This window comes from Mesocricetus auratus, unplaced genomic scaffold, assembly GCF_017639785.1.
Source record: "Mesocricetus auratus isolate SY011 unplaced genomic scaffold, BCM_Maur_2.0 Super-Scaffold_100014, whole genome shotgun sequence".
NCBI classification, from domain to species: Eukaryota; Metazoa; Chordata; class Mammalia; order Rodentia; family Cricetidae; genus Mesocricetus; species Mesocricetus auratus.
In genome coordinates, this window is record NW_024429197.1 from 5731166 (window position 1) to 5749449 (window position 18284).

The window sequence follows — 18284 nt, forward strand, 5'->3', positions numbered from 1 at the left end:
TCCAGAGGACCAAGGTTTGACTCTCAGAATCTACATGACACCTACAAAGCAACTTATAACCATCTGTAACTCCAGTCCCAGGGGATCCAACAAACCCTTCTGGACTCTGGACACCAGGCACCTATGTGGTACCCAGACATACATACATACATACATACATACATACATACATACATACATACATGCAGAAAAAGTACCCGCATGCATTTTTTAAAGCAACAGATGAAAAAGAGCTGCTAATATTGAGCTATTTAATTTTCATTTCTCTTTCTATCCATTTAAAATAAATTTTAATTACAAGTTATTTATTTCTGTGGGCATGCATACACACATGTGTGCACCTACGTGTTCATATGGGAAAATCAGAGGACAACCTGTATGAGTCAGTTCTCTGCTTCTGCTTTGTGGGTCCCAGACATAAAACTCAGGTCTGCTGTCTTGACAGCAAGTGTTTTTGCCCACTGAACCATCTCACCAGTCCTGTTACAACCATTGTGTAAGGAGAATGCTATGTTGTTACACTGTCTGCTTTTTACAATTAATTTGACTAACAGTAAGAACATAAGTCTTAGATGTCCAGATTATGGGTTTAAGTGTGTGTATGTGCGTGCATGCGTGTGTGTGTGTGTGTGTGTGTGTGTGTGTGTGTTTGTGTGTGTGTGGCCACTGTCCAGATTAGGGGGACATTCTCAGGCACAGGACAGAGGCTAGCTTTTCAGTGCCCCTCCTGAAAACACCTTCCTGGTGCCAAGCATCATTCTGTATGTTTTAGACCCCATATAAATGGGTTCATGCAGTGAGTACTAATAAATACCCTAGGACATAACGTCACATCCTGGGCATCTGTCCCTGCCATTTGTCCCTTGAAACAATGGTCTCCTGGTATTCAGTCATCCAAACTGCTATTGCTTAATACTGCCAGATCTCTGGCAAGGAGGTTGGTTTGGTATTGACTCAGCCCTTCCTAGAAACAGGCCCCGGAGTCCTCTTTGGATTCCCAGGCTAGCAGAGGCCAGTTAGAATGGTGACAGGACCAGTATTGAGAAAGATCGTGGACACGGGACAGACTGGCGTCAGACCGGTGTCTGCCTGACTGCTGGGGGTAATAGGCATGTGGTCAGAATGGGCTGAAGTTCTTCAGCCCCTAAGTGACAGTCAAGTGACTGCAGAGGCTCTGTGACCAAGGGCGTTCTGGTGTGTGCAAGAGAGAGAGAGACTGGAATCCTCCAGGTTTGCAGAACTAGTGGCCTAAGCCATTGGCCTGGGAGCTGGGGAGATGAGGGTTCAGTTGGTAAGGATCCGGATTTGATCTCCAGCTACCATGTGAAAAGCTATGTGTGGGGTGTATGCTTGTAATCCCAGGGCTGGGGAAGTGGGGACTGGAAGGCTCCTGGGGTTTATCGTCCAGTACAGCCAAATCGGCTTCAGGGCCCAATGAGAGACCCTGTCTCAAGACAACCAGTGGGCCTGTCGGTTATAATCCTATGACCTGTGTCACTAGCTCCCCATTCTATTCACCCTGGCCAGAAACTAGAGCAAAGAACTTACTCGATGACCAGAGCAGGACAGCAAGACCCAGGTTCCACTGGGAGCCTCTACTGTGTGGTCTGAAACTGGGGGTCCCAGCAGACACTTCTAAGAGAGGAGGGGGATCTTAGGGATGAAGATAGCAGACAGTGTTTGGGGAGCAGGACCCATGAGAGGGGATCATGAAAGAGGGCCGGAGGCTGGGAGGCCCAAGTCTTGAGGTCGAGTGCAGTCTGCCCCCACTTGCTTGTCCGTAGTGGCCATTGTTTGGTGATTTGAGTGTCCTGGGGTCTTCCTTAGCAGCTCATTTTTTGTCACTTCCTGCTGGGAGGAAGTGATGCCCCCCACCCCCACGCCCACCCCAGGTGAAGATAAGTGCGCGTTTCAAACTCTTGGCACACAGGCTGGGATCCATGCAGGTGCCAGGACAGAGTGGCTTGGCGGGAGCATGGGGACCTGAACAGGCTGGAACATGTGGCCGTGTCTCCAGCCCACAGGCATACACTGTGGCCCTGGACTGGACCCTTCACCTCTCCAGGCCTCTGCCTCACCCTGGCCAAAGTGGGCGGTCTCTGAAGGAGGCATTCATACGGGGCCTTCAACCTTGAACTTTCGGTTCTGTGGGCGGGTCCAGTAGGGCCAGGAAAACCCAGAGAGGAAGCCTTGTAAACAGTGGAGACCCTTCACCACCTCTGGAGATGAGACCCTAGGGGTCTTGGAATACAGGGTTGGAAAAGGGTGAAAGAGCATCTTCGGACCCTCTGTGAAGAAGTTATGTCACTTTCACAGTGCAGTCCTCAAAAAGACCCTGAGTCAGCCGGGCAATGGTGGCACACACCCTTAATCTAAGCACAAGGGAGGTAGAGGCAGGTGGATCTCTATGACTTAGAGAACAGCCTGGTCTACACAGTGAGTTCCAGGACAACCAGGGCTACACAAAGAAACCCTGAAAAAAAGTAAAAAAATAAAAGACCCTAAATCAAAGGTACAGATCACCCTTTTGACAGTCGAGGAAACTGAGAGTCAGACAAAGTGATTTGCCCAGAGTACCATGGTGGCTACGGTTGGTTACTACAGAAGATAAAGATGGAGGAGGAGGAAGAGGAGTTCTTATTAACTCTTAAGATGCTGGCCCAGGGAGGTAGTGAGTATTAGAGAGGGAGGGGTGGGGGTGGAGCCTCAGCCAATCCTTTCCCAGCTACCCCAACAGAAGTGAGGCGCTTGCTCTTGGGGCTCTCACCAAGAAGCCCCCTTCCTGCTGAGCCTGCTGTAATGAATAAGCCAGAGTTTATCACTGATGGCTGGTTACCTCTACAGACTTCTGCAGCAGTTTGTTCCTGTGAAGAGATTAAAGATTACCCTGCTAGCTGCTGGCTGTGACTGCTCCCACTCACTGCTGGGTGAAGGGCAAGTGTGGGTTTTGCAGGGATATCTAACTCTGCCAAAGTCCGTTCATGCTTTGTGTCTTTGAGAGAGTCACTTGGTGTCTCTGGTCTTTGGTTTCTTCATTTTGAGATGTTTGAAGATGCCAGTGTCCCCAGGCTTGTTTACAGGGTTTGTCTGGAACCTGTTCACAAACCTTCACTCCCTTCTCCATGTTTAGACTATCTCATCCGCCAGCAATGAGCTACTGGGGTGTCTGTAATTCTGGGGAAGAATAGCAAATTCCCCACTTTGCTAAATAACCGCCTCTCTCTGCAGAGAAAGAGAAAGATCCCAATTATTGGCGACAGCAAGCCCAGGAGACCTTGAAAAATGCCCTGAAACTCCAGAAGCTCAACACCAATGTGGCCAAGAATGTCATCATGTTCTTGGGAGATGGTGAGGCTGGGGGCAGTGAGGCTGGGAATGATGGAGCTGGGGGCAGTCATGTTGGGGACACTGAGGCTAGGACATTGGAGCGGGAGGCAATGGGTCTCTGAAAAGGATGATTCCAGGTAGGAAGTGGAAGGGCCATGTGGAGGCAGGCTCTGGGGTATAGATTTAGGAGAAAGGGACCAAGCCATGGTCCCTGAGAGTATAGTATGAAAGGACAGACCATCCCACAACATTTACAGAGCCATACCCTCTTGACGGCTGCTCACTGCCCTCGACTATCTTAGCACTGAACTAGAGAGCTCTGGGTGCCTGAGAGTCTGAGTTCTCTGTCCCCACACAGGGATGGGCGTCTCCACGGTGACGGCTGCCCGCATTCTTAAGGGCCAGCTGCACCACAACTCAGGGGAGGAAACACGGCTGGAGATGGACAAGTTCCCCTTTGTGGCCCTCTCCAAGGTGAGCTGTCCCAAATCCACTCTCCACCTGGTGAGCTGTGAAGCCATCAGACCTCCTGGGTCACATGGGTCACCTGGTCCCATCGTGACACCAGGACAAAAGCAACCATTCTCAAGGTTTTTGAGACGTTTTAGCTCATTGATCTAGAACCTGTTGTTGGTGTGTAACATACCCAAGAAAGAGTGTGTGTGGTTCAACTTGACTCTGTCCCAAGCTACTGGTGACTGTAACCCACACCTGGCTGTTGCAACTGAACTAGGACCTGCTGTCCCCTAAGCTGTGTATTTTGTCCTTGTCCCTTTCTCCACTGACAGTAGCCGCTGTCCTGACCCCCACGCCATTGATTGGTTGCGCCTGCTCCTGCATTTTCTGTAAACAGTCAGCCCAGTTCCCAGGCTAGACTACCAGTGTGAGCCACTCGATACCCTGCATGCTATGAGCAGCTGTGGCTATTGTGGGGGTGGGGAGGTGGGGGTGGGTGGGGGTGGAGGGATGTATAACAAGCCCCTCCTAGTCACCCAGAGTCAGGCTCTAGTTTCTAGGGGAAGATTGGGGGCTGTAGTTTCTGGACCACTGGGGAGCTCTCAGGCTCATGGGGGTTCGGAAAGTAGGCCTATGGGGTCTCCCTGGGAAGTCTGGGCACAGAGGTGACCATTTGCAGGGCTAGAAGAGAAGCCAGGTTGATCTCTCAGACCCACCGTCCCCTCCCAGTATCCCCTCCCTGCAGGGACATCCTTTCTTTCCCTCCTCCAGGCCCATCCACTCCCACCCCTTGCTGGTCCACAGCTCGCCACTCAGGGAAAGGCATGGGCAGCAGGCAGCTCAGTCAGGTGACCTCCCGGTTCTGGGGACCTCGATGAGCAGCAACATCTCTCACACCCTGTTCCCTTGGTGGCAATGCAGGCGGGGTGGCCATGATGGGTCCCCTCCCCTGACTCTCCCTCCCACCTGCAGACATACAACACCAACGCTCAGGTCCCCGACAGCGCGGGCACTGCCACTGCCTACCTGTGTGGTGTGAAGGCCAATGAGGGCACGGTGGGAGTGAGCGCAGCCACTGAGCGCACGCGGTGCAACACCACTCAGGGGAATGAGGTCACCTCCATCCTGCGCTGGGCCAAGGATGCCGGTGAGCCGTCACAGGCAGCGGTTCTGCGACTGTCTGGGCCTTTGCCTCCCCATCCATGCGTGGGGGGTAGGGAAGCAGGCTCTCCAGGGCCTCTTGCTACCCTGTGCAGAGCGGCCAGGGGAACCCCCACCCCCATCTGAGGAGTCTGCATGGAGTGCCTGGGTCTGTGCATTTCACTACAGAGTGGGCATGCCAGTGGAGCCCCCCGAGTTTGAGTGAAGGTCAAAGCACCACGCCAGGGCCAGCCTGCAGCAGTTCAGAGTGCCCCGGGGACTTTGAAGGCAGGGTGACAGAGCCCTTCTCTCTCCCTCTGAGGTCCCTGTGGGGCTGCCTAGGGCTTCCTATAGGCCTGGGCTTCACAAGTCACGGATGGAGGAGAGGACCTCGGGTACAGGGAAGGGTGTTCGGCTGCCTCTGCCTCCATGCAAACTAGGGAAACTGAGGCCCAGACAACCAGAGGAACTGATGGGAGGCAGTTGATGGTGGGAGAGGGGGAGGTAGACGTCTACAAGGTGTGCTAACCTCTCCTGTCCCACACCTCAGGGAAGTCCGTGGGCATCGTGACCACCACACGGGTAAACCACGCCACCCCCAGTGCAGCCTATGCACACTCCGCTGATCGGGACTGGTACTCGGATAACGAGATGCCACTGGAGGCTCTGAGCCAGGGCTGCAAGGATATCGCATATCAGCTAATGCACAACATCAGGGACATCGATGTGAGTGGGAACACCAGGCATGGGTATGACAGAGTGGGAGACACGGAGAAGCCGGGGAAGGGGTGGGGCTTAGGCCCAGGATGGCCCGGGAAAGGCCTGGATTACCCACAAACCTGGGAGAGCTCTCAAACCATTAGGGAGTTTGTGGTTGGGACAGGCAGCCTCTGTAAGGTTTCTCTGCGGTGGGGTTGTGAAGCGAACCCTCATGTGGCTGCCACACCCTGAGAACTGAGTGCCCAGAAATTAATCCATGAATTAGAACCTGGTGCTGTACCCCATCCTCAGTATGCACTGACACCCCCCAGTGTATTCTGACATCCCCACACACACACAGTACACACTAATACACACACACACACTCACAGAGTGTGCACTGACACCTCCCGGGTGTGCCCTGACATCTCCCACACACACAGTACACACTGATACACACTCACACTCACAGAGTGTACACTGACACCTCCCTGGTGCCTCCCTGGTGTGCCCTGATATCTCACACACACACAGTACACACTGATAAAAACACACTCACACTCACAAAGTGTACACTGACACCTTCCTGGTGTGCCCTGACATCACACACACACACACACAGTACACACTGATACACACACACACAGAGTGTGCGCTGACACCCCCATCATACACACAGAAAGCAATGACACTCCCCCACAGTATGCACCGACACTCAGTGTGGTCTTAGGGGATGCCCTGCCCCACGTCTTCACACTTTCACAGCATGGCACATGCCTGCACACGGAGCTGACGTGTCGGGAAACACCCAGAGCACGCCATGCCGTTGCTACCCCTGCTCTGCTTTTACTAGCTTGTGTGACTTTGTGCCGTTACTTAACCTCTCTGAGCTTCCCCTTTTTACAATCCTTCTGCCAACTGAATCTGCTCCAGCAGCTCACTGAAAGAACCAAGTAAGAAGATCCTAGTTAGCTGGCCGCAGAGCCTGTCCCGTGAGTGCTCAAGTGGCAACCCTCACATGTAAGCCACCTGTCCTGGACGCACACACTTTAACACCCAAGCACGTCCTTACATGCAGGCCTCAGCTCTTGGGGAGAATTTCTGGGTTGTTCTTTTTATTTTTTTTTTTTTACCATGACAGTTGACCATGACTTAGACCTGTTGAGTCTGAAATCTGGGAGCAGTGACGCTCAGAGAAAGTTCTGGGATCCACTTGCCATCTCTCCCTACCTTCTTGATCTCTCAAGCCCCTGGCTCTCTTTTCCAAGTAGCGCTGCCTTCAGATCAGTGGTCCTGTTGGTTCCTCTTAGGAAGGAGCCACCTGGTACACAGCTGCCCATCTGGATTTATCTCCACCTGCCAAGCAGCCCCTCCCCTCCCTCCCCTTTCTGTTTCCCACCTGCTGGCTCCCAGGCTGGCCTGAGCTGAGGGAGGCCAGGATGAGGTCATATGTGAGAACACTGATCCCAGGAGTAATTACAGTAGTTCTTTAGCCGGCTTGGGCAGGAATCAGGAATCGCTGAGGCAGGGAGAGGCACTTTGGGAAACGATGCTTTGGAGGCAGTGAGGGGAGCTGGGTCTCCTAGAGCCATGAGGGTATGAGCCAAGGAGTGAGAAAGTCTCCTGCCCTCACTCTCCTCTTCTAGCCCCATTTTCGTCTCTGATACCACCACCCCAAAAGTCCTCCAGACCATCCATGAAACGAAAATCCTGGTGTCTACTCTGAAAATAAATATCTTGAGCTTTAAAGAGAGAAAGACACAAACCCAAACCCCAAAGGCGAACAGCGAGCCTGTTATTTGGGAGTTTAATGAACCCGTGTGAAGTCTCCACTGGGCTGGGACCCACGCACTCCCGGCAGGAAGATTGGGGGCTTCAGTTCCACTCTGAAAATGCCAAGGGGTCAGGTTCTGTGGGAACAGAAGGCGCCAGTGACCTGGAGTCCTTTTCTCCCTTTCCCAGGCGGCACCATCCCAGCTCCTTGCAGCACAGTGAGGCTTAGACCTGGTCTCCTTGGAAACGTATCTGTCCATCTTCATTGTTCTCTTCTGTGGGTGCATCTTCCACTGTGGGAATCCCCGGGGACAATGGATGACCGCCTTTCTTTTCTGGGCGGCCATTCCCATTTTATAGACTAGGAAACCAAGGCCCTGCAAGGTTTAAAAAAAAAACATTAACAAGCCGGGCAGTGGTGGCGCACGCCTTTATTCCCAGCACTCGGGAGGCAGAGGCAGGCGGATCTCTGTGAGTTCGAGGCCGGGCTGGACGGATAGCCTCCAAAACAATACAGAGAAACCCTGTCTCGTAAAAACAAAAAAAAAAAACATTAACAAGCAGTAAGGTGGGGTCCTTTTCCTTCCTGGGTGCCCAAGGCTCTCCCAGGAGTACCTTCCCCACACCCACTGCCAGCTCAGACACCCAGCTCTCTTCTTACCCCTGGGGAATAGAATTGAAGGGAGAGAGAGAGACTTTGTCCCATGTGGGGACAGTGGATCTCAGGTGTCAGCTGGGGCAGCAACTTGGGCTGATGCCCACGGTGACAGGAGGACATGGCATGGTGGTCACCACGGGCTGTGGCTATTGTGTTCTTGGCCTCTGCTTTAAAAATAGTTAGGACTTCAAACATGGATTCCCTAGGAAAACAAACAACCCCGCGTCCGTCTGCCCACGCTTGCCAGCCACAGTGGATAAAATTAGCCTGGCGGTGACTACACAGACGTGAGGCCGGCCCATGTTTGCCCAGGCTGTGGGCTGGTTCCCAGCTGGGCTGCCCCAAGACCTCCCTGGCCGAAGCCACTCACTGTGGGGGACTCCTGGAGGCCCCTGCCTTGGCTCTGTGCATACAGCAGAGCTGGGGGGTGGGGCTTTTAGTAGAGAAACACTGGGTTGTGGGTTTGAATCCTCTCTGTGCCGTGCACCGATGTGTGGCCGAGGAGTAAGAAATCACACCTCTATGCTCGTGTCTATACCGAGAAAATGCTGACTGCTCCCCTTGCAGCCTGGATAGGAGGTTGAGTGACTTACTCTACCTTAGCGGCTTAGGGCCTGGCACACATTAAATGGGCTTCACTCCACAAGGGGTATTAGCCTGGCGGGGTAAGCATCCAGGAACACTACTATTTCACCTGGAAGCCCCAAGCCACAGTGCAGCTAGATTAGTGATTTCATCTCTCCAATCTGAACAAGTAGAGGCTGAGAGAACACTGGCCCAGGACTGGCCTGCTAGGCAAGCGTCCACACCTCCACCCAGACTCTGCCGATGGCTTGGCAGGCTGGGACCCCTGGGGCTTCTGGACAATTTAGAACCCTGGGTGTGATAGATCGTGTGTTCCTCAGGTGATCATGGGGGGCGGCCGGAAGTACATGTACCCGAAGAACAAAACCGATGTGGAATACGAACTGGATGAGAAGGCCAGGGGCACAAGGCTAGACGGCCTGGATCTCATCAGCGTGTGGAAGAGCTTCAAGCCCAGACACAAGGTAGGCGATGGCTGCAGGTGGGGTCAGCTGTGGGGCCTTGGGCCTCGGGACCCCCAACTATGTCCCAAATGTTCTTTTCCAGTAAGGGTCCTGTTTGTCCCTTGCTCGTTCTACCCCTTACAGCCCTGTGACACCCATGCTCCCTGCAGGGGAGGCACCAAGGGGGGTGGTGGCAGGGCCAGTCACCTGGCTGGACCCCAGGCAGGTTGGGCACCTATGGAGGCACAATTCACAGGGCGTGGCATGTGCCTGGATGGCGGGAGTTGGGATCTGGAGGCACGCAGAGGGGATACACACAGAAGCCCTGAGCAAGTTGAGAGGTCCTGGGGAGGCAGATGACAGGAGAACACAGCTGAGTAGAAGTTGCTGGTCAAAGACAGAGGTGTAAAGCCCCCAGAGTACATCCCTCAGGTCAGGGCATGGGTGTACTGGGAGGGAGGCTGGAGCAAGGTCAGCCCAGGCTGTAGTTCCTCCGCGAGGCCTCTGGCCCTTTAAATCTGCCGCTGTGGGCCAGCCGGGTAGTTGGGTCTGGAAATGACTGTGGTCAGGCCTGAAGACAGTGGGGAGCAGCCTGGCAGCCGCTTTGATGTCACTCGGGTTGGGTTTCTCAGGGTTCCAGGGCAGTCCCTGGGGAGGCTTCGTGGGATGAAGCTGAGCTAAGAGAATGGTTGGGGCAGGGCTGGGGACAGTCCCATGCGTGGGAGTGAACGACTCTGTTCTCTTTCCCCAGCCTGGGGAAAGTAGGCTGGCTTGGACAGGCAAACCAAAGAAACACCATTTTCATTGCCTCAGTTTCCATAATCGGAACTGGCAAGCCATCCTTCTTGCCCCAGGACTCTGTATAGACTCCTGGCATGGGGAGGGGTCCGTACTATGGCCATTAGCCCTGCACAATAGGGTCCCTGTTGGATCCCAGGTTCTGGGCATTGAAAGAAGTGTCTGGAAGTGGTTCTTAATAATCCTGATGTATGTGTGCCTCAGTATCCTCATCTGTAAAATGGGGGATAGTCTTGAGAGACTGCTGTGAGGGTTGCCTGATACAACAAGGCACTGGGGACCTAAATCTGACTCTTGTGTCCCTTCCCCTGCTCCCGGAGAGCAACCTAAAGTATTGGAAAACCAAGCCAAAACAACAACCTCGCAAAGCCACTGCCCAGAGAAGGCAAGGGGACTGTCTTGAAGACACAACAAATTCCTCACGGTGCTGGAATCACACACTGGGGCCCTGGGTAATCCAGGCAGTCTCACCCTTTGTTCCTGTGTTCTGGGTCAGGGATGGGATTCCCAAGGCATCGCCAGTAGACCTCATTGCTGACAACACCACGCATTCCCTTCTGAAGGCATTCAAGGACTCTGTGACCACACGTCTCATCTTTGCCCTGTAGGACCCTCCTGGGAAAAATGGTTCACTGATCCCATGTGGATCAGTTTCCAGTTTGCTTCAGGATCCCCCAAAAGGTGTCACCTCCACCAGAAAGCCCTCTTTGATCCAGCTCCCAGGATCCTCGTCTGTCTGGATTGTGCATAATAATCCCTAAATATCTGTCATTTCTTGAGTACAGAGGTGGTAGGGTGTTAAATCTCTGAGGCCAGCTGGGGCTGTCCCCGGATTTCTCCACCTGCGCTGACACAGTCCTTCCTACCCCCAGCACTCCCACTATGTCTGGAACCGCACTGAGCTGCTGGCCCTCGACCCCATCAAGGTAGACTACCTCTTAGGTAAGTAGAGAAAGTGGGGAGCCCCTCTCCCCTGTTGCAGGGCCTTCCCAAAATGCAGAAGGAACGAAGGAGGTTTTTGTGTGTGAAGTTAAGCTGTTTGGGGAGATGAGTCCCAGTTGGCATAAAAACCCAAAATCAGAGAGGGGAGGGCACAGCCAGGGCAGAGCCAGCCAGGAAGCCTCTGCCAGCCCTCAGGGTGACCCCTGTTCCCTGCAGAGTGGGGACCAGCACGGGGAGTGGGCCCCCCAGAGGCTGGATGGCACAGAGGCCAGCTTGTCACCAGGAGGGCCACAGGACCTGAGCTGTAGGAGGCTGGTGGCTCCTACATCTTGGAGGTCAGCTCCTGTTTCCAAGATGCTCGAGGTGGTATGGCAGAGGGTGTGCTGGCTCCCTGGGGCTGTGGGTCGGCTGTCACATGGTGACAGGGTGAGGGACAGCTCTCATATGGAAGTAAACCAGGAACAGTGAGCAGAGGAGACAATGACCGCTAAGTTCTGCCGATTCACCCCGATGGGCCCTCAGACCTAAATATGCACATGCTTATGTTGTCCCCACTGGACCCCGTCCAGAGTCCACTGCCTCAGAGATGCCGTGTTGTGTCCTCTTGGGTTTGAGTTGCAGATCTGCACTTTCACCTGCTGAAAACAGCAAATAGTTGGGCCCCTCCGAGCCTCTGTCCCCTCCTCTTGGAGGTGGACCATTGATCACTCCTCCTGCCCCTGGTGAGGTGAGCTGTAGACCCCGTGGCCCTGGTGAGGTGAACTGTAAACCCCGTGGCCCTGGTGAGGTGAGCTGTAGACCCTGTGCCCCTGATGAGGTGAGCTGTAGACCCTGTGCCCCTGATGAGGTGAGCTGTAGACCCTGTGCCCCTGATGAGGTGGGCTGTGAGAATAATGAAAACTCTGAGTCCCATTCTAGATCTACAGAGCCTCCCAGGTAAGACCCCTCCCTCCTACATTTTCCCCAAGTTGAGCATAGGGATTCTGTGTTGTTTTGTATCCTCTGTGATGCCCCAGGTCCCTTGGGGTCCTCCCTGCAGGCTCAGGACTCTTGGCACCCACATTCTTGCCTGTGTCCACAGGTCTCTTTGAACCCGGGGACATGCAGTATGAGTTGAATAGAAACAACCTGACTGACCCTTCACTCTCGGAGATGGTGGAGGTGGCCCTCAGGATCCTGACAAAGAATCCCAAAGGCTTCTTCCTGCTGGTGGAAGGTAGGGCCTGATGGAGACGAACCTTCCAGAAACATGACTGGGGTTAGGCGGTGGAATGGTACAGCTTTCAAAGAACTGCCAATTTGGGGATCAAGAGAGAACTCCCTCTTAAGAGGGGATGTGGTGGAGGTTCCCAGTGAAGGCTGGGAGTTTAGAGGTCTGGGGAAACAATCTGAGAGGGCTTCCTGGCAGAGGAGGCAGCCGTCTCCCTTTGAGCTGTCCTTCTCTAAGACCTGGCTGTGGAGGGTCATCCAGCCTCTAAGTGTCACCATGCACAGACAGTTCCACATGTTCTGTGGCTGTCAGAGGCCGGGGAGATGGTGCTTGGGTGCTTGTCCTCATGCTACCCCAACCGTGGGACCAACCTTCACTAAGCATGTTTGTAAAACCAGGCCAAAACTTGTCCCCTGTCCTAGAGCAGTGACTCAGTTCCACTGTGCTTAAAAGTGTGTAAAAGCAAAGACTAAGTAAGCGTTGGGTTAGATGAGTCGGTGAAGTGCCTGCCACGCAAGCATGAGGACCCAAGTTCAGATCCCAGCCTGTGGAAAAGTAAGGCGTGGCGATGAGAGCCTGAAATGTGGCACAGATGGGTGGAGACGGGGGGGTCTGCGAGGCTCGATGGCCAGCCAGTCTAGCTGAATGCATAACCTTCAGGTTCGCTGAGAGACCCTGTCTCAAAAAATGGAGGTGGAGGGGCTGGAGACACAGCTCAGCAGTTAAGAGCGAGTACTGTTCTTGCAGAAGACCCAAGTTCAGTTCCAGGCACCCACATCAGGCGGCTCACGACCACTTGTATATCTAGCTCTAAGGATCATATATACACACATGCACACACACACATGCGCACACACAGAGAGAGAGAGAGAGAGAGAGAGAGAGAGAGAGAGAGAGAGGAGAGAGAGGAGAGAGGATTAAGGCCGGAGAGATGGTTCAGCAGCTCAGAGTTCTTGCTACTCTCCCAGCAAGTTTGGTTCCCATCACCCACACCCAGCAGCTCACTGCTAACTGGCTGCAACTCCAGTTCTTGAGGGTCTGATGCCGTCTTCTGGTCTTCATGGACACTGCACGAGCGTGCACAAACTCTGTGTGTGTGTGTGTGTGTGTGTGTGTGTGTGTGTAATTAAAGTTAAAAATAAAAGCTGGGTGTGGTGGCACACACCTTTAATCCTAGCACTTGGAAGGCAGAGGCAAGTGGTTTCCTGAATTTGAGGCCAACCTGGTCTACAGAGTGAGTTCTAGGACAACCAGGGATACACAGTGAAACCCTGTCTCAATAAATAAATGAATACTTTAAAAATAATAAATAAATAAATAGATGGGAAAGTGACTGAGAAAAGACACGTAGCATCCATCAATCAGTCTCTACACACACATACCCATATGGCCCCATGCACACACCCATAACTAACAAGTACATAAGCCCTGGGGGAGTAGACAATGATAGTTAGGCCTCAATGTTTCCATTGCTATCATAGTAATTACATAGTAGCCAAAGCAACAATGCGAAGTAACAAAGTTTCCAGAATCTTCCAGAATTTCAACAGCCCTGCATGGCCCTGCTGAGATACACATGTACTCATCCCATGCAGACACAGGGCATGTCTGCACACATGTCCCCAATGTACACATACCTGCTCAGGCCCCTCCACTTTCCAGAGGCCAGTGGCCACCGGCCCAGCTAGGCTACTTTTTTGCCAAGCCTGGGGTTCCTACCAGTGCAGCGGTCTGGCCCTAAGCAGGCCTCCGATCTGAGGAAGCGCCAGGAACCAGTGGTGGTGAACACGGGTCCCCCAGGAGTGGGCCTCTTTGTGAGCAAGGCCAGGTCAGCCTGCCAGGCCAGCTGCTCCCAGAACCACAACAAAGTCTGCCTGCCCTGCCAACGAGCCAGGCCAGCAGTGAGGGTGAAGTTAGCGGGGAGGGAGCTCCGCCTGGAGTCCCAGCTCAGGACCCTCAGAACTAGAAGTGACCACTAGGTGGCATCCTGCAGGCATATAAAGAAAAGCCGTTGCTAAGACATGCATATATACTCCAAGAGTTAGCGCTATGGAATTCAACCTTCCATTGGTCTTTCTGGAAGGCCACCATGACACTGCCCAGGCACCTGGGGGCTTGTGCCACCGTGAAGATCCAGAAGTTCCCATGCTTTCTGCTTCTAGGGATGTGTTTATGGAGGAAGCAAAACTATGGGCTTTGGAATGAATCAGCCCTGATCTCCTATCCAGTGCCCCTGTGGTAATGCCACCCCTGCCATGTTTCCTCAGCTGCTCTATCTGTACACAGGACTGAGTCACCATCCCTGCTCAGGTTGCTGTGACATCAAATGAGATGCACACAGTAGGGACTTAGGCATACTCCCTGTCCCTTCCCTTCCTTCTGCTCCCCTGAAGCCTTTGGCTACCCCCTTCGACGGCTGAGCTGGAAGCAGAGGAGAGAAGGAAAAGTCCAAGCTCTGACCTGGTGGCCTGTGTGCCACATTCTCCTTGCCTGCCCTCTGAAAGTCACTTGATGCTACGAGATGCCTGAGGTGGGCTTGATGGAGGCCGTTGTCATTTCCCATCAAGGAGATGTTCATCTGATGACAGTGTCCTGGGGCCTGTGGAAGCCTGGCTCCCTCCCCTGTCACCTCATGGGAGGCCTGTGTCTTGATGTCCCTAGGAGGCAGGATTGACCATGGACACCACGAGGGCAAGGCCAAGCAGGCGTTGCATGAGGCAGTGGAGATGGACCAGGCCATCGGAAGGGCAGGTGCCATGACTTCCCAGAGAGACACCTTGACCGTGGTTACCGCAGACCATTCCCATGTTTTCACTTTTGGTGGATACACCCCCCGTGGCAACTCCATCTTTGGTGAGCGGGCCGGTCGTTGGGGTGGGAAAGTCGGGGAGGCAGCCGGGATCCCGTGCGAACTGAGGAAGGAAATTGAGATGCTGGTGACGGATAAGAGGGCACAGGAGAGCTGCACAGCTGGGCGATGGTGGCTGAGTAGACTGTGGCCCCGGAGAGTGGGAGAGAGAAAGGGTGGGTGCATGGAAGGTGGCTTCATGGACATAGTCTGGGCTCCTGAAGGATCACAAGGAATACCAAGCCACAGACCCCGGGAAGCTTGGTTCGGGGGCTGGTGGCCAGACTTCCAGCTCCCTGCTGTGACCTTGGACCCCGTTTCCTGCGCAGGTCTGGCTCCCATGGTGAGTGACACAGACAAGAAGCCCTTCACAGCCATCCTATATGGCAACGGGCCCGGCTACAAGGTGGTGGATGGTGAGCGAGAGAACGTCTCCATGGTGGATTATGGTGAGACCACCAAGGCCGGCCAGGGCTGGGAGGGGAAGGGTATCGGTCCACCGAGGGCTGATGTGGTCCTGGAGAAGTCCAGATTTCAGTCACAACCTCGGTTTGGGTTCTCTCCTGTACTTTAGCAACGTGGACACATGATTTCAGCTTTCTCAGCTTTAATTTCTCCCATGAAAGGCTTCTGCCTTCTGGGGACTTCACCCTGGAAGGTGAAATGGGTCTGGTGAGCCTAGTTTGGTGTCTGGCCTGTATTGAGTACCACATGTGTTTTACTGGGTGAATACGCTGTAGGGGCCTGAGAGTGTGGTCTTCTGGGTCAGGCAGGCTTGGGTTCAAACCCAGTAGCCTCTGGTGAAATAACCACCTCCACCCTCTCCCCCTGCTGCTGCCACCACCACCAACAACCCATTCCCCCACTCCCCAGTCACAATCCCCACCCCACCCCACTGGGTGCTGAGTGAGCTCTGGCTTCCTCTTTCTGTGAAAAGGGCCTTCAAGCCAGTCTGGGGGTGAAGGAAAAGGGAGGGTTTCCCTCACAGCACTGAGGCCCAGGCAGTCTCTCAAAAGACATCTCTGGCCTACAGCTCACAACAACTACCAGGCTCAGTCTGCTGTCCCCCTGCGCCACGAGACCCATGGAGGGGAAGATGTGGCAGTCTTTGCCAAGGGCCCCATGGCACACCTGCTGCACGGCGTCCATGAGCAGAACTACATCCCTCACGTGATGGCGTATGCCTCCTGCATTGGGGCCAACCTCGACCACTGTGCCTCAGCCAGCTCCAAGAGCAGCCCCATCCTAGGGCCCCTGCTGCTCCCGCTGGCGCTGCTGCCCCTAAGCACTCTGTTCTGAGGGCCCAGGGCCCACAAGCCCACAGTGGACGGCCAGCTCCACTCTGTATGTGGCCCACCACCCGGTAGTCCACACCCAAGGGAGAGGCCCAGGCAGCCTCAAGTGGGAACAGAAGTTTGCTGCCCGTCTTCCGTCTAGAATCCTCCATGGGCTGGAAGATTCCAGGCTCTGCCTTTACTCCCTACTCACTACCTTTAGGCCAGCAGGGCAGGTCTCTCTCGGGCAGGCAGGACATAGACTGCACAAATTCCCAAAGCACCTTATTTTTCTACCAAATATATTCTCCAGACCCTGCAACCTCCATGGAACATTCCAGATCTGACCTTCCCTCCCCTCATCCCTTCCCTCTGGAACACTGGGGCCCCTAGTCATGGCCAGTCTCCAAGTCCAGCCCTCCCTGGAGGGGAGACCAGGTCTGCACAGGATGAGACTCCCCGGAAGCCACCTCCGGGGTTGGCTGTCTCCCCAGGGTGGCCGCTGGACAGGACGCACACTCCCCCACCCAGCTCCAGAGACACACGCCAGCCCTTCACTGAAGCGGTTCTCCTGTTTGGAACAGCAAAAAAAGAAAAAAAATTAATTTCTCTTTTTGGTGTTGGTTAAAAAGGAACACAAGACATTTAAATAAAAACGTCCCAAATATTTCTGAGGCCGGAGCTGAGTCTTTGTGGTCAGTGGGAAAGAAACCAAAATAGGCTCATTGCTCAGGAAAGAACTGGACTTGGGGTCCAGGGTGAGGACGTGGGGAACGGGGATATCAGGACTCCTGTCAGCCAAGTGGGGCTTCAACACGCACCGGCTGTGACAGTGTAGATCTATGGCTTTGTGTCCCAGTGCGCCAGTGTACGGCAATGGGAGACACCCCACTTGTGGCTCACTGTGAGAGCTGAAAGAGGGAGAGAGAGAGAGAGAGAGAGAGAGAGGGAGGGAGGGAGGGAGGGAGGGAGGGAGGGAGGGAGGGAGGGAGGGAGAAAGAGAGAGAGAATCTACACCCGCAGCAGTGAAGGCTTTGGTGGCCTGGGCTGCCTTCACAGCACGACACCCACAAAATACACCGCATAGCCTGGTGTAATGTAGCTCATTGCTTTCGGCAAATCCTGAGTGCATGCCAGGCACTGTTTATAGGGCTCAATAATCTCATGGCGGTGGCCAGTGAGAAGGCTTAGCCCGTTAAGCCACTTGCCACACGAGCATAACAACTCGCGTTTGATCCCCAGAACCCGTGGAAGGTAAGAGAGAGCTGGCTCCACAGTTCTCCTCCCGTACCCCCACACGTGCGGCGGCACACGCTCACTCTGCAACCCTAGGGCATCGTGGTGAGTGCGGTGGACATGGCCCTCCCTTGCAGAGCTTCTAGTGTCCTAGCAACTGTCTCCCCATGGCCACTTCTCCTGGGAATGCTCCAGATGCTGGGGTACACAGAGTCCCCCAAGTTCGTTCCTCTTGCCTCAAGCCGCTTTGCTCATGAGAATGAACGCCGGCCCCTGCCCATAGCCAATAACTCCATCCTGACGCTCTGCAGAGTCATTCAGATTCCTCTTTGGGAAACTCTTCCCATCACCCACGCTTATGAGTGAGGACACCCACAGCGTGGAGGGCACATGATTGTCAAGGTCTCCCACGTTGTAGACAGGGATTTGAATCCAGATTTGCTCGATGCCAGCGTTCCTTCACTTAATGACATCTTTTATTTGTTTATAATTCATTTCCAAATTCCTGCCCACCCAGTCCCAGCCAATGCCAATGACTCACAATCCACACCAGTTAGACAGGAACCGGGATGGAATATCTGGAGTGGACATCCTTCAGGTCTGAAAGGACAGTGAGCAAATTTTGCTCCGAGCTCCCTAGCAGACAAAGCAAAAAGGGAAGCACAGCCAGGCTGATGCTGGGCTGAAAAACTGAATTGCATACAGTCTCATCAGGACAGAGATTCCTGTCTCGTCTTGAACTGTGTATCACGGTGAATTGAGGTGTTAGCACGATACCTTCGTAGTCTTTGTCCAGTCTCTGGGCGATCCTTTAAGCAGTTCTTTATATTTGCATGGAAGCAGTCCATTTTAAACATTCCCCAGGACTGCCTGCAGTCCATCAATGTTAACAGCT

General features: G+C 53.9%; 1 protein-coding gene and 1 long non-coding RNA gene across 6 annotated transcripts in view; one reads left to right on the plus strand and one right to left on the minus strand.

The window, feature by feature from the left end:
- The window catches only part of Alpl (alkaline phosphatase, biomineralization associated), a 54605-nt gene extending 37785 nt beyond the window's left edge, over window positions 1-16820 (plus strand). For 4 of the 5 annotated variants that reach the window (XM_005081028.4, XM_021233523.2, XM_013121191.3 and 1 more), the window contains exons 3-12: window positions 3229-3348; window positions 3686-3801; window positions 4756-4930; window positions 5474-5649; window positions 8959-9102; window positions 10752-10821; window positions 11903-12037; window positions 14693-14884; window positions 15209-15328; window positions 15913-16820. In XM_005081028.4, coding sequence (XP_005081085.1) covers window positions 3229-3348; window positions 3686-3801; window positions 4756-4930; window positions 5474-5649; window positions 8959-9102; window positions 10752-10821; window positions 11903-12037; window positions 14693-14884; window positions 15209-15328; window positions 15913-16178 — 1514 coding nt within the window. In that variant the 3' untranslated portion in view covers window positions 16179-16820. 5 annotated transcript variants of the gene reach the window in all.
- LOC121143881 lies at window positions 7411-13932 on the minus strand. Its single transcript, XR_005881171.1, has 2 exons — window positions 13669-13932; window positions 7411-7772 (listed from the first exon to the last, which is right to left on the minus strand). It is a non-coding gene; the product is annotated as an uncharacterized LOC121143881 (long non-coding RNA).
- Window positions 16821-18284: the final 1464 nt, after the last annotated feature.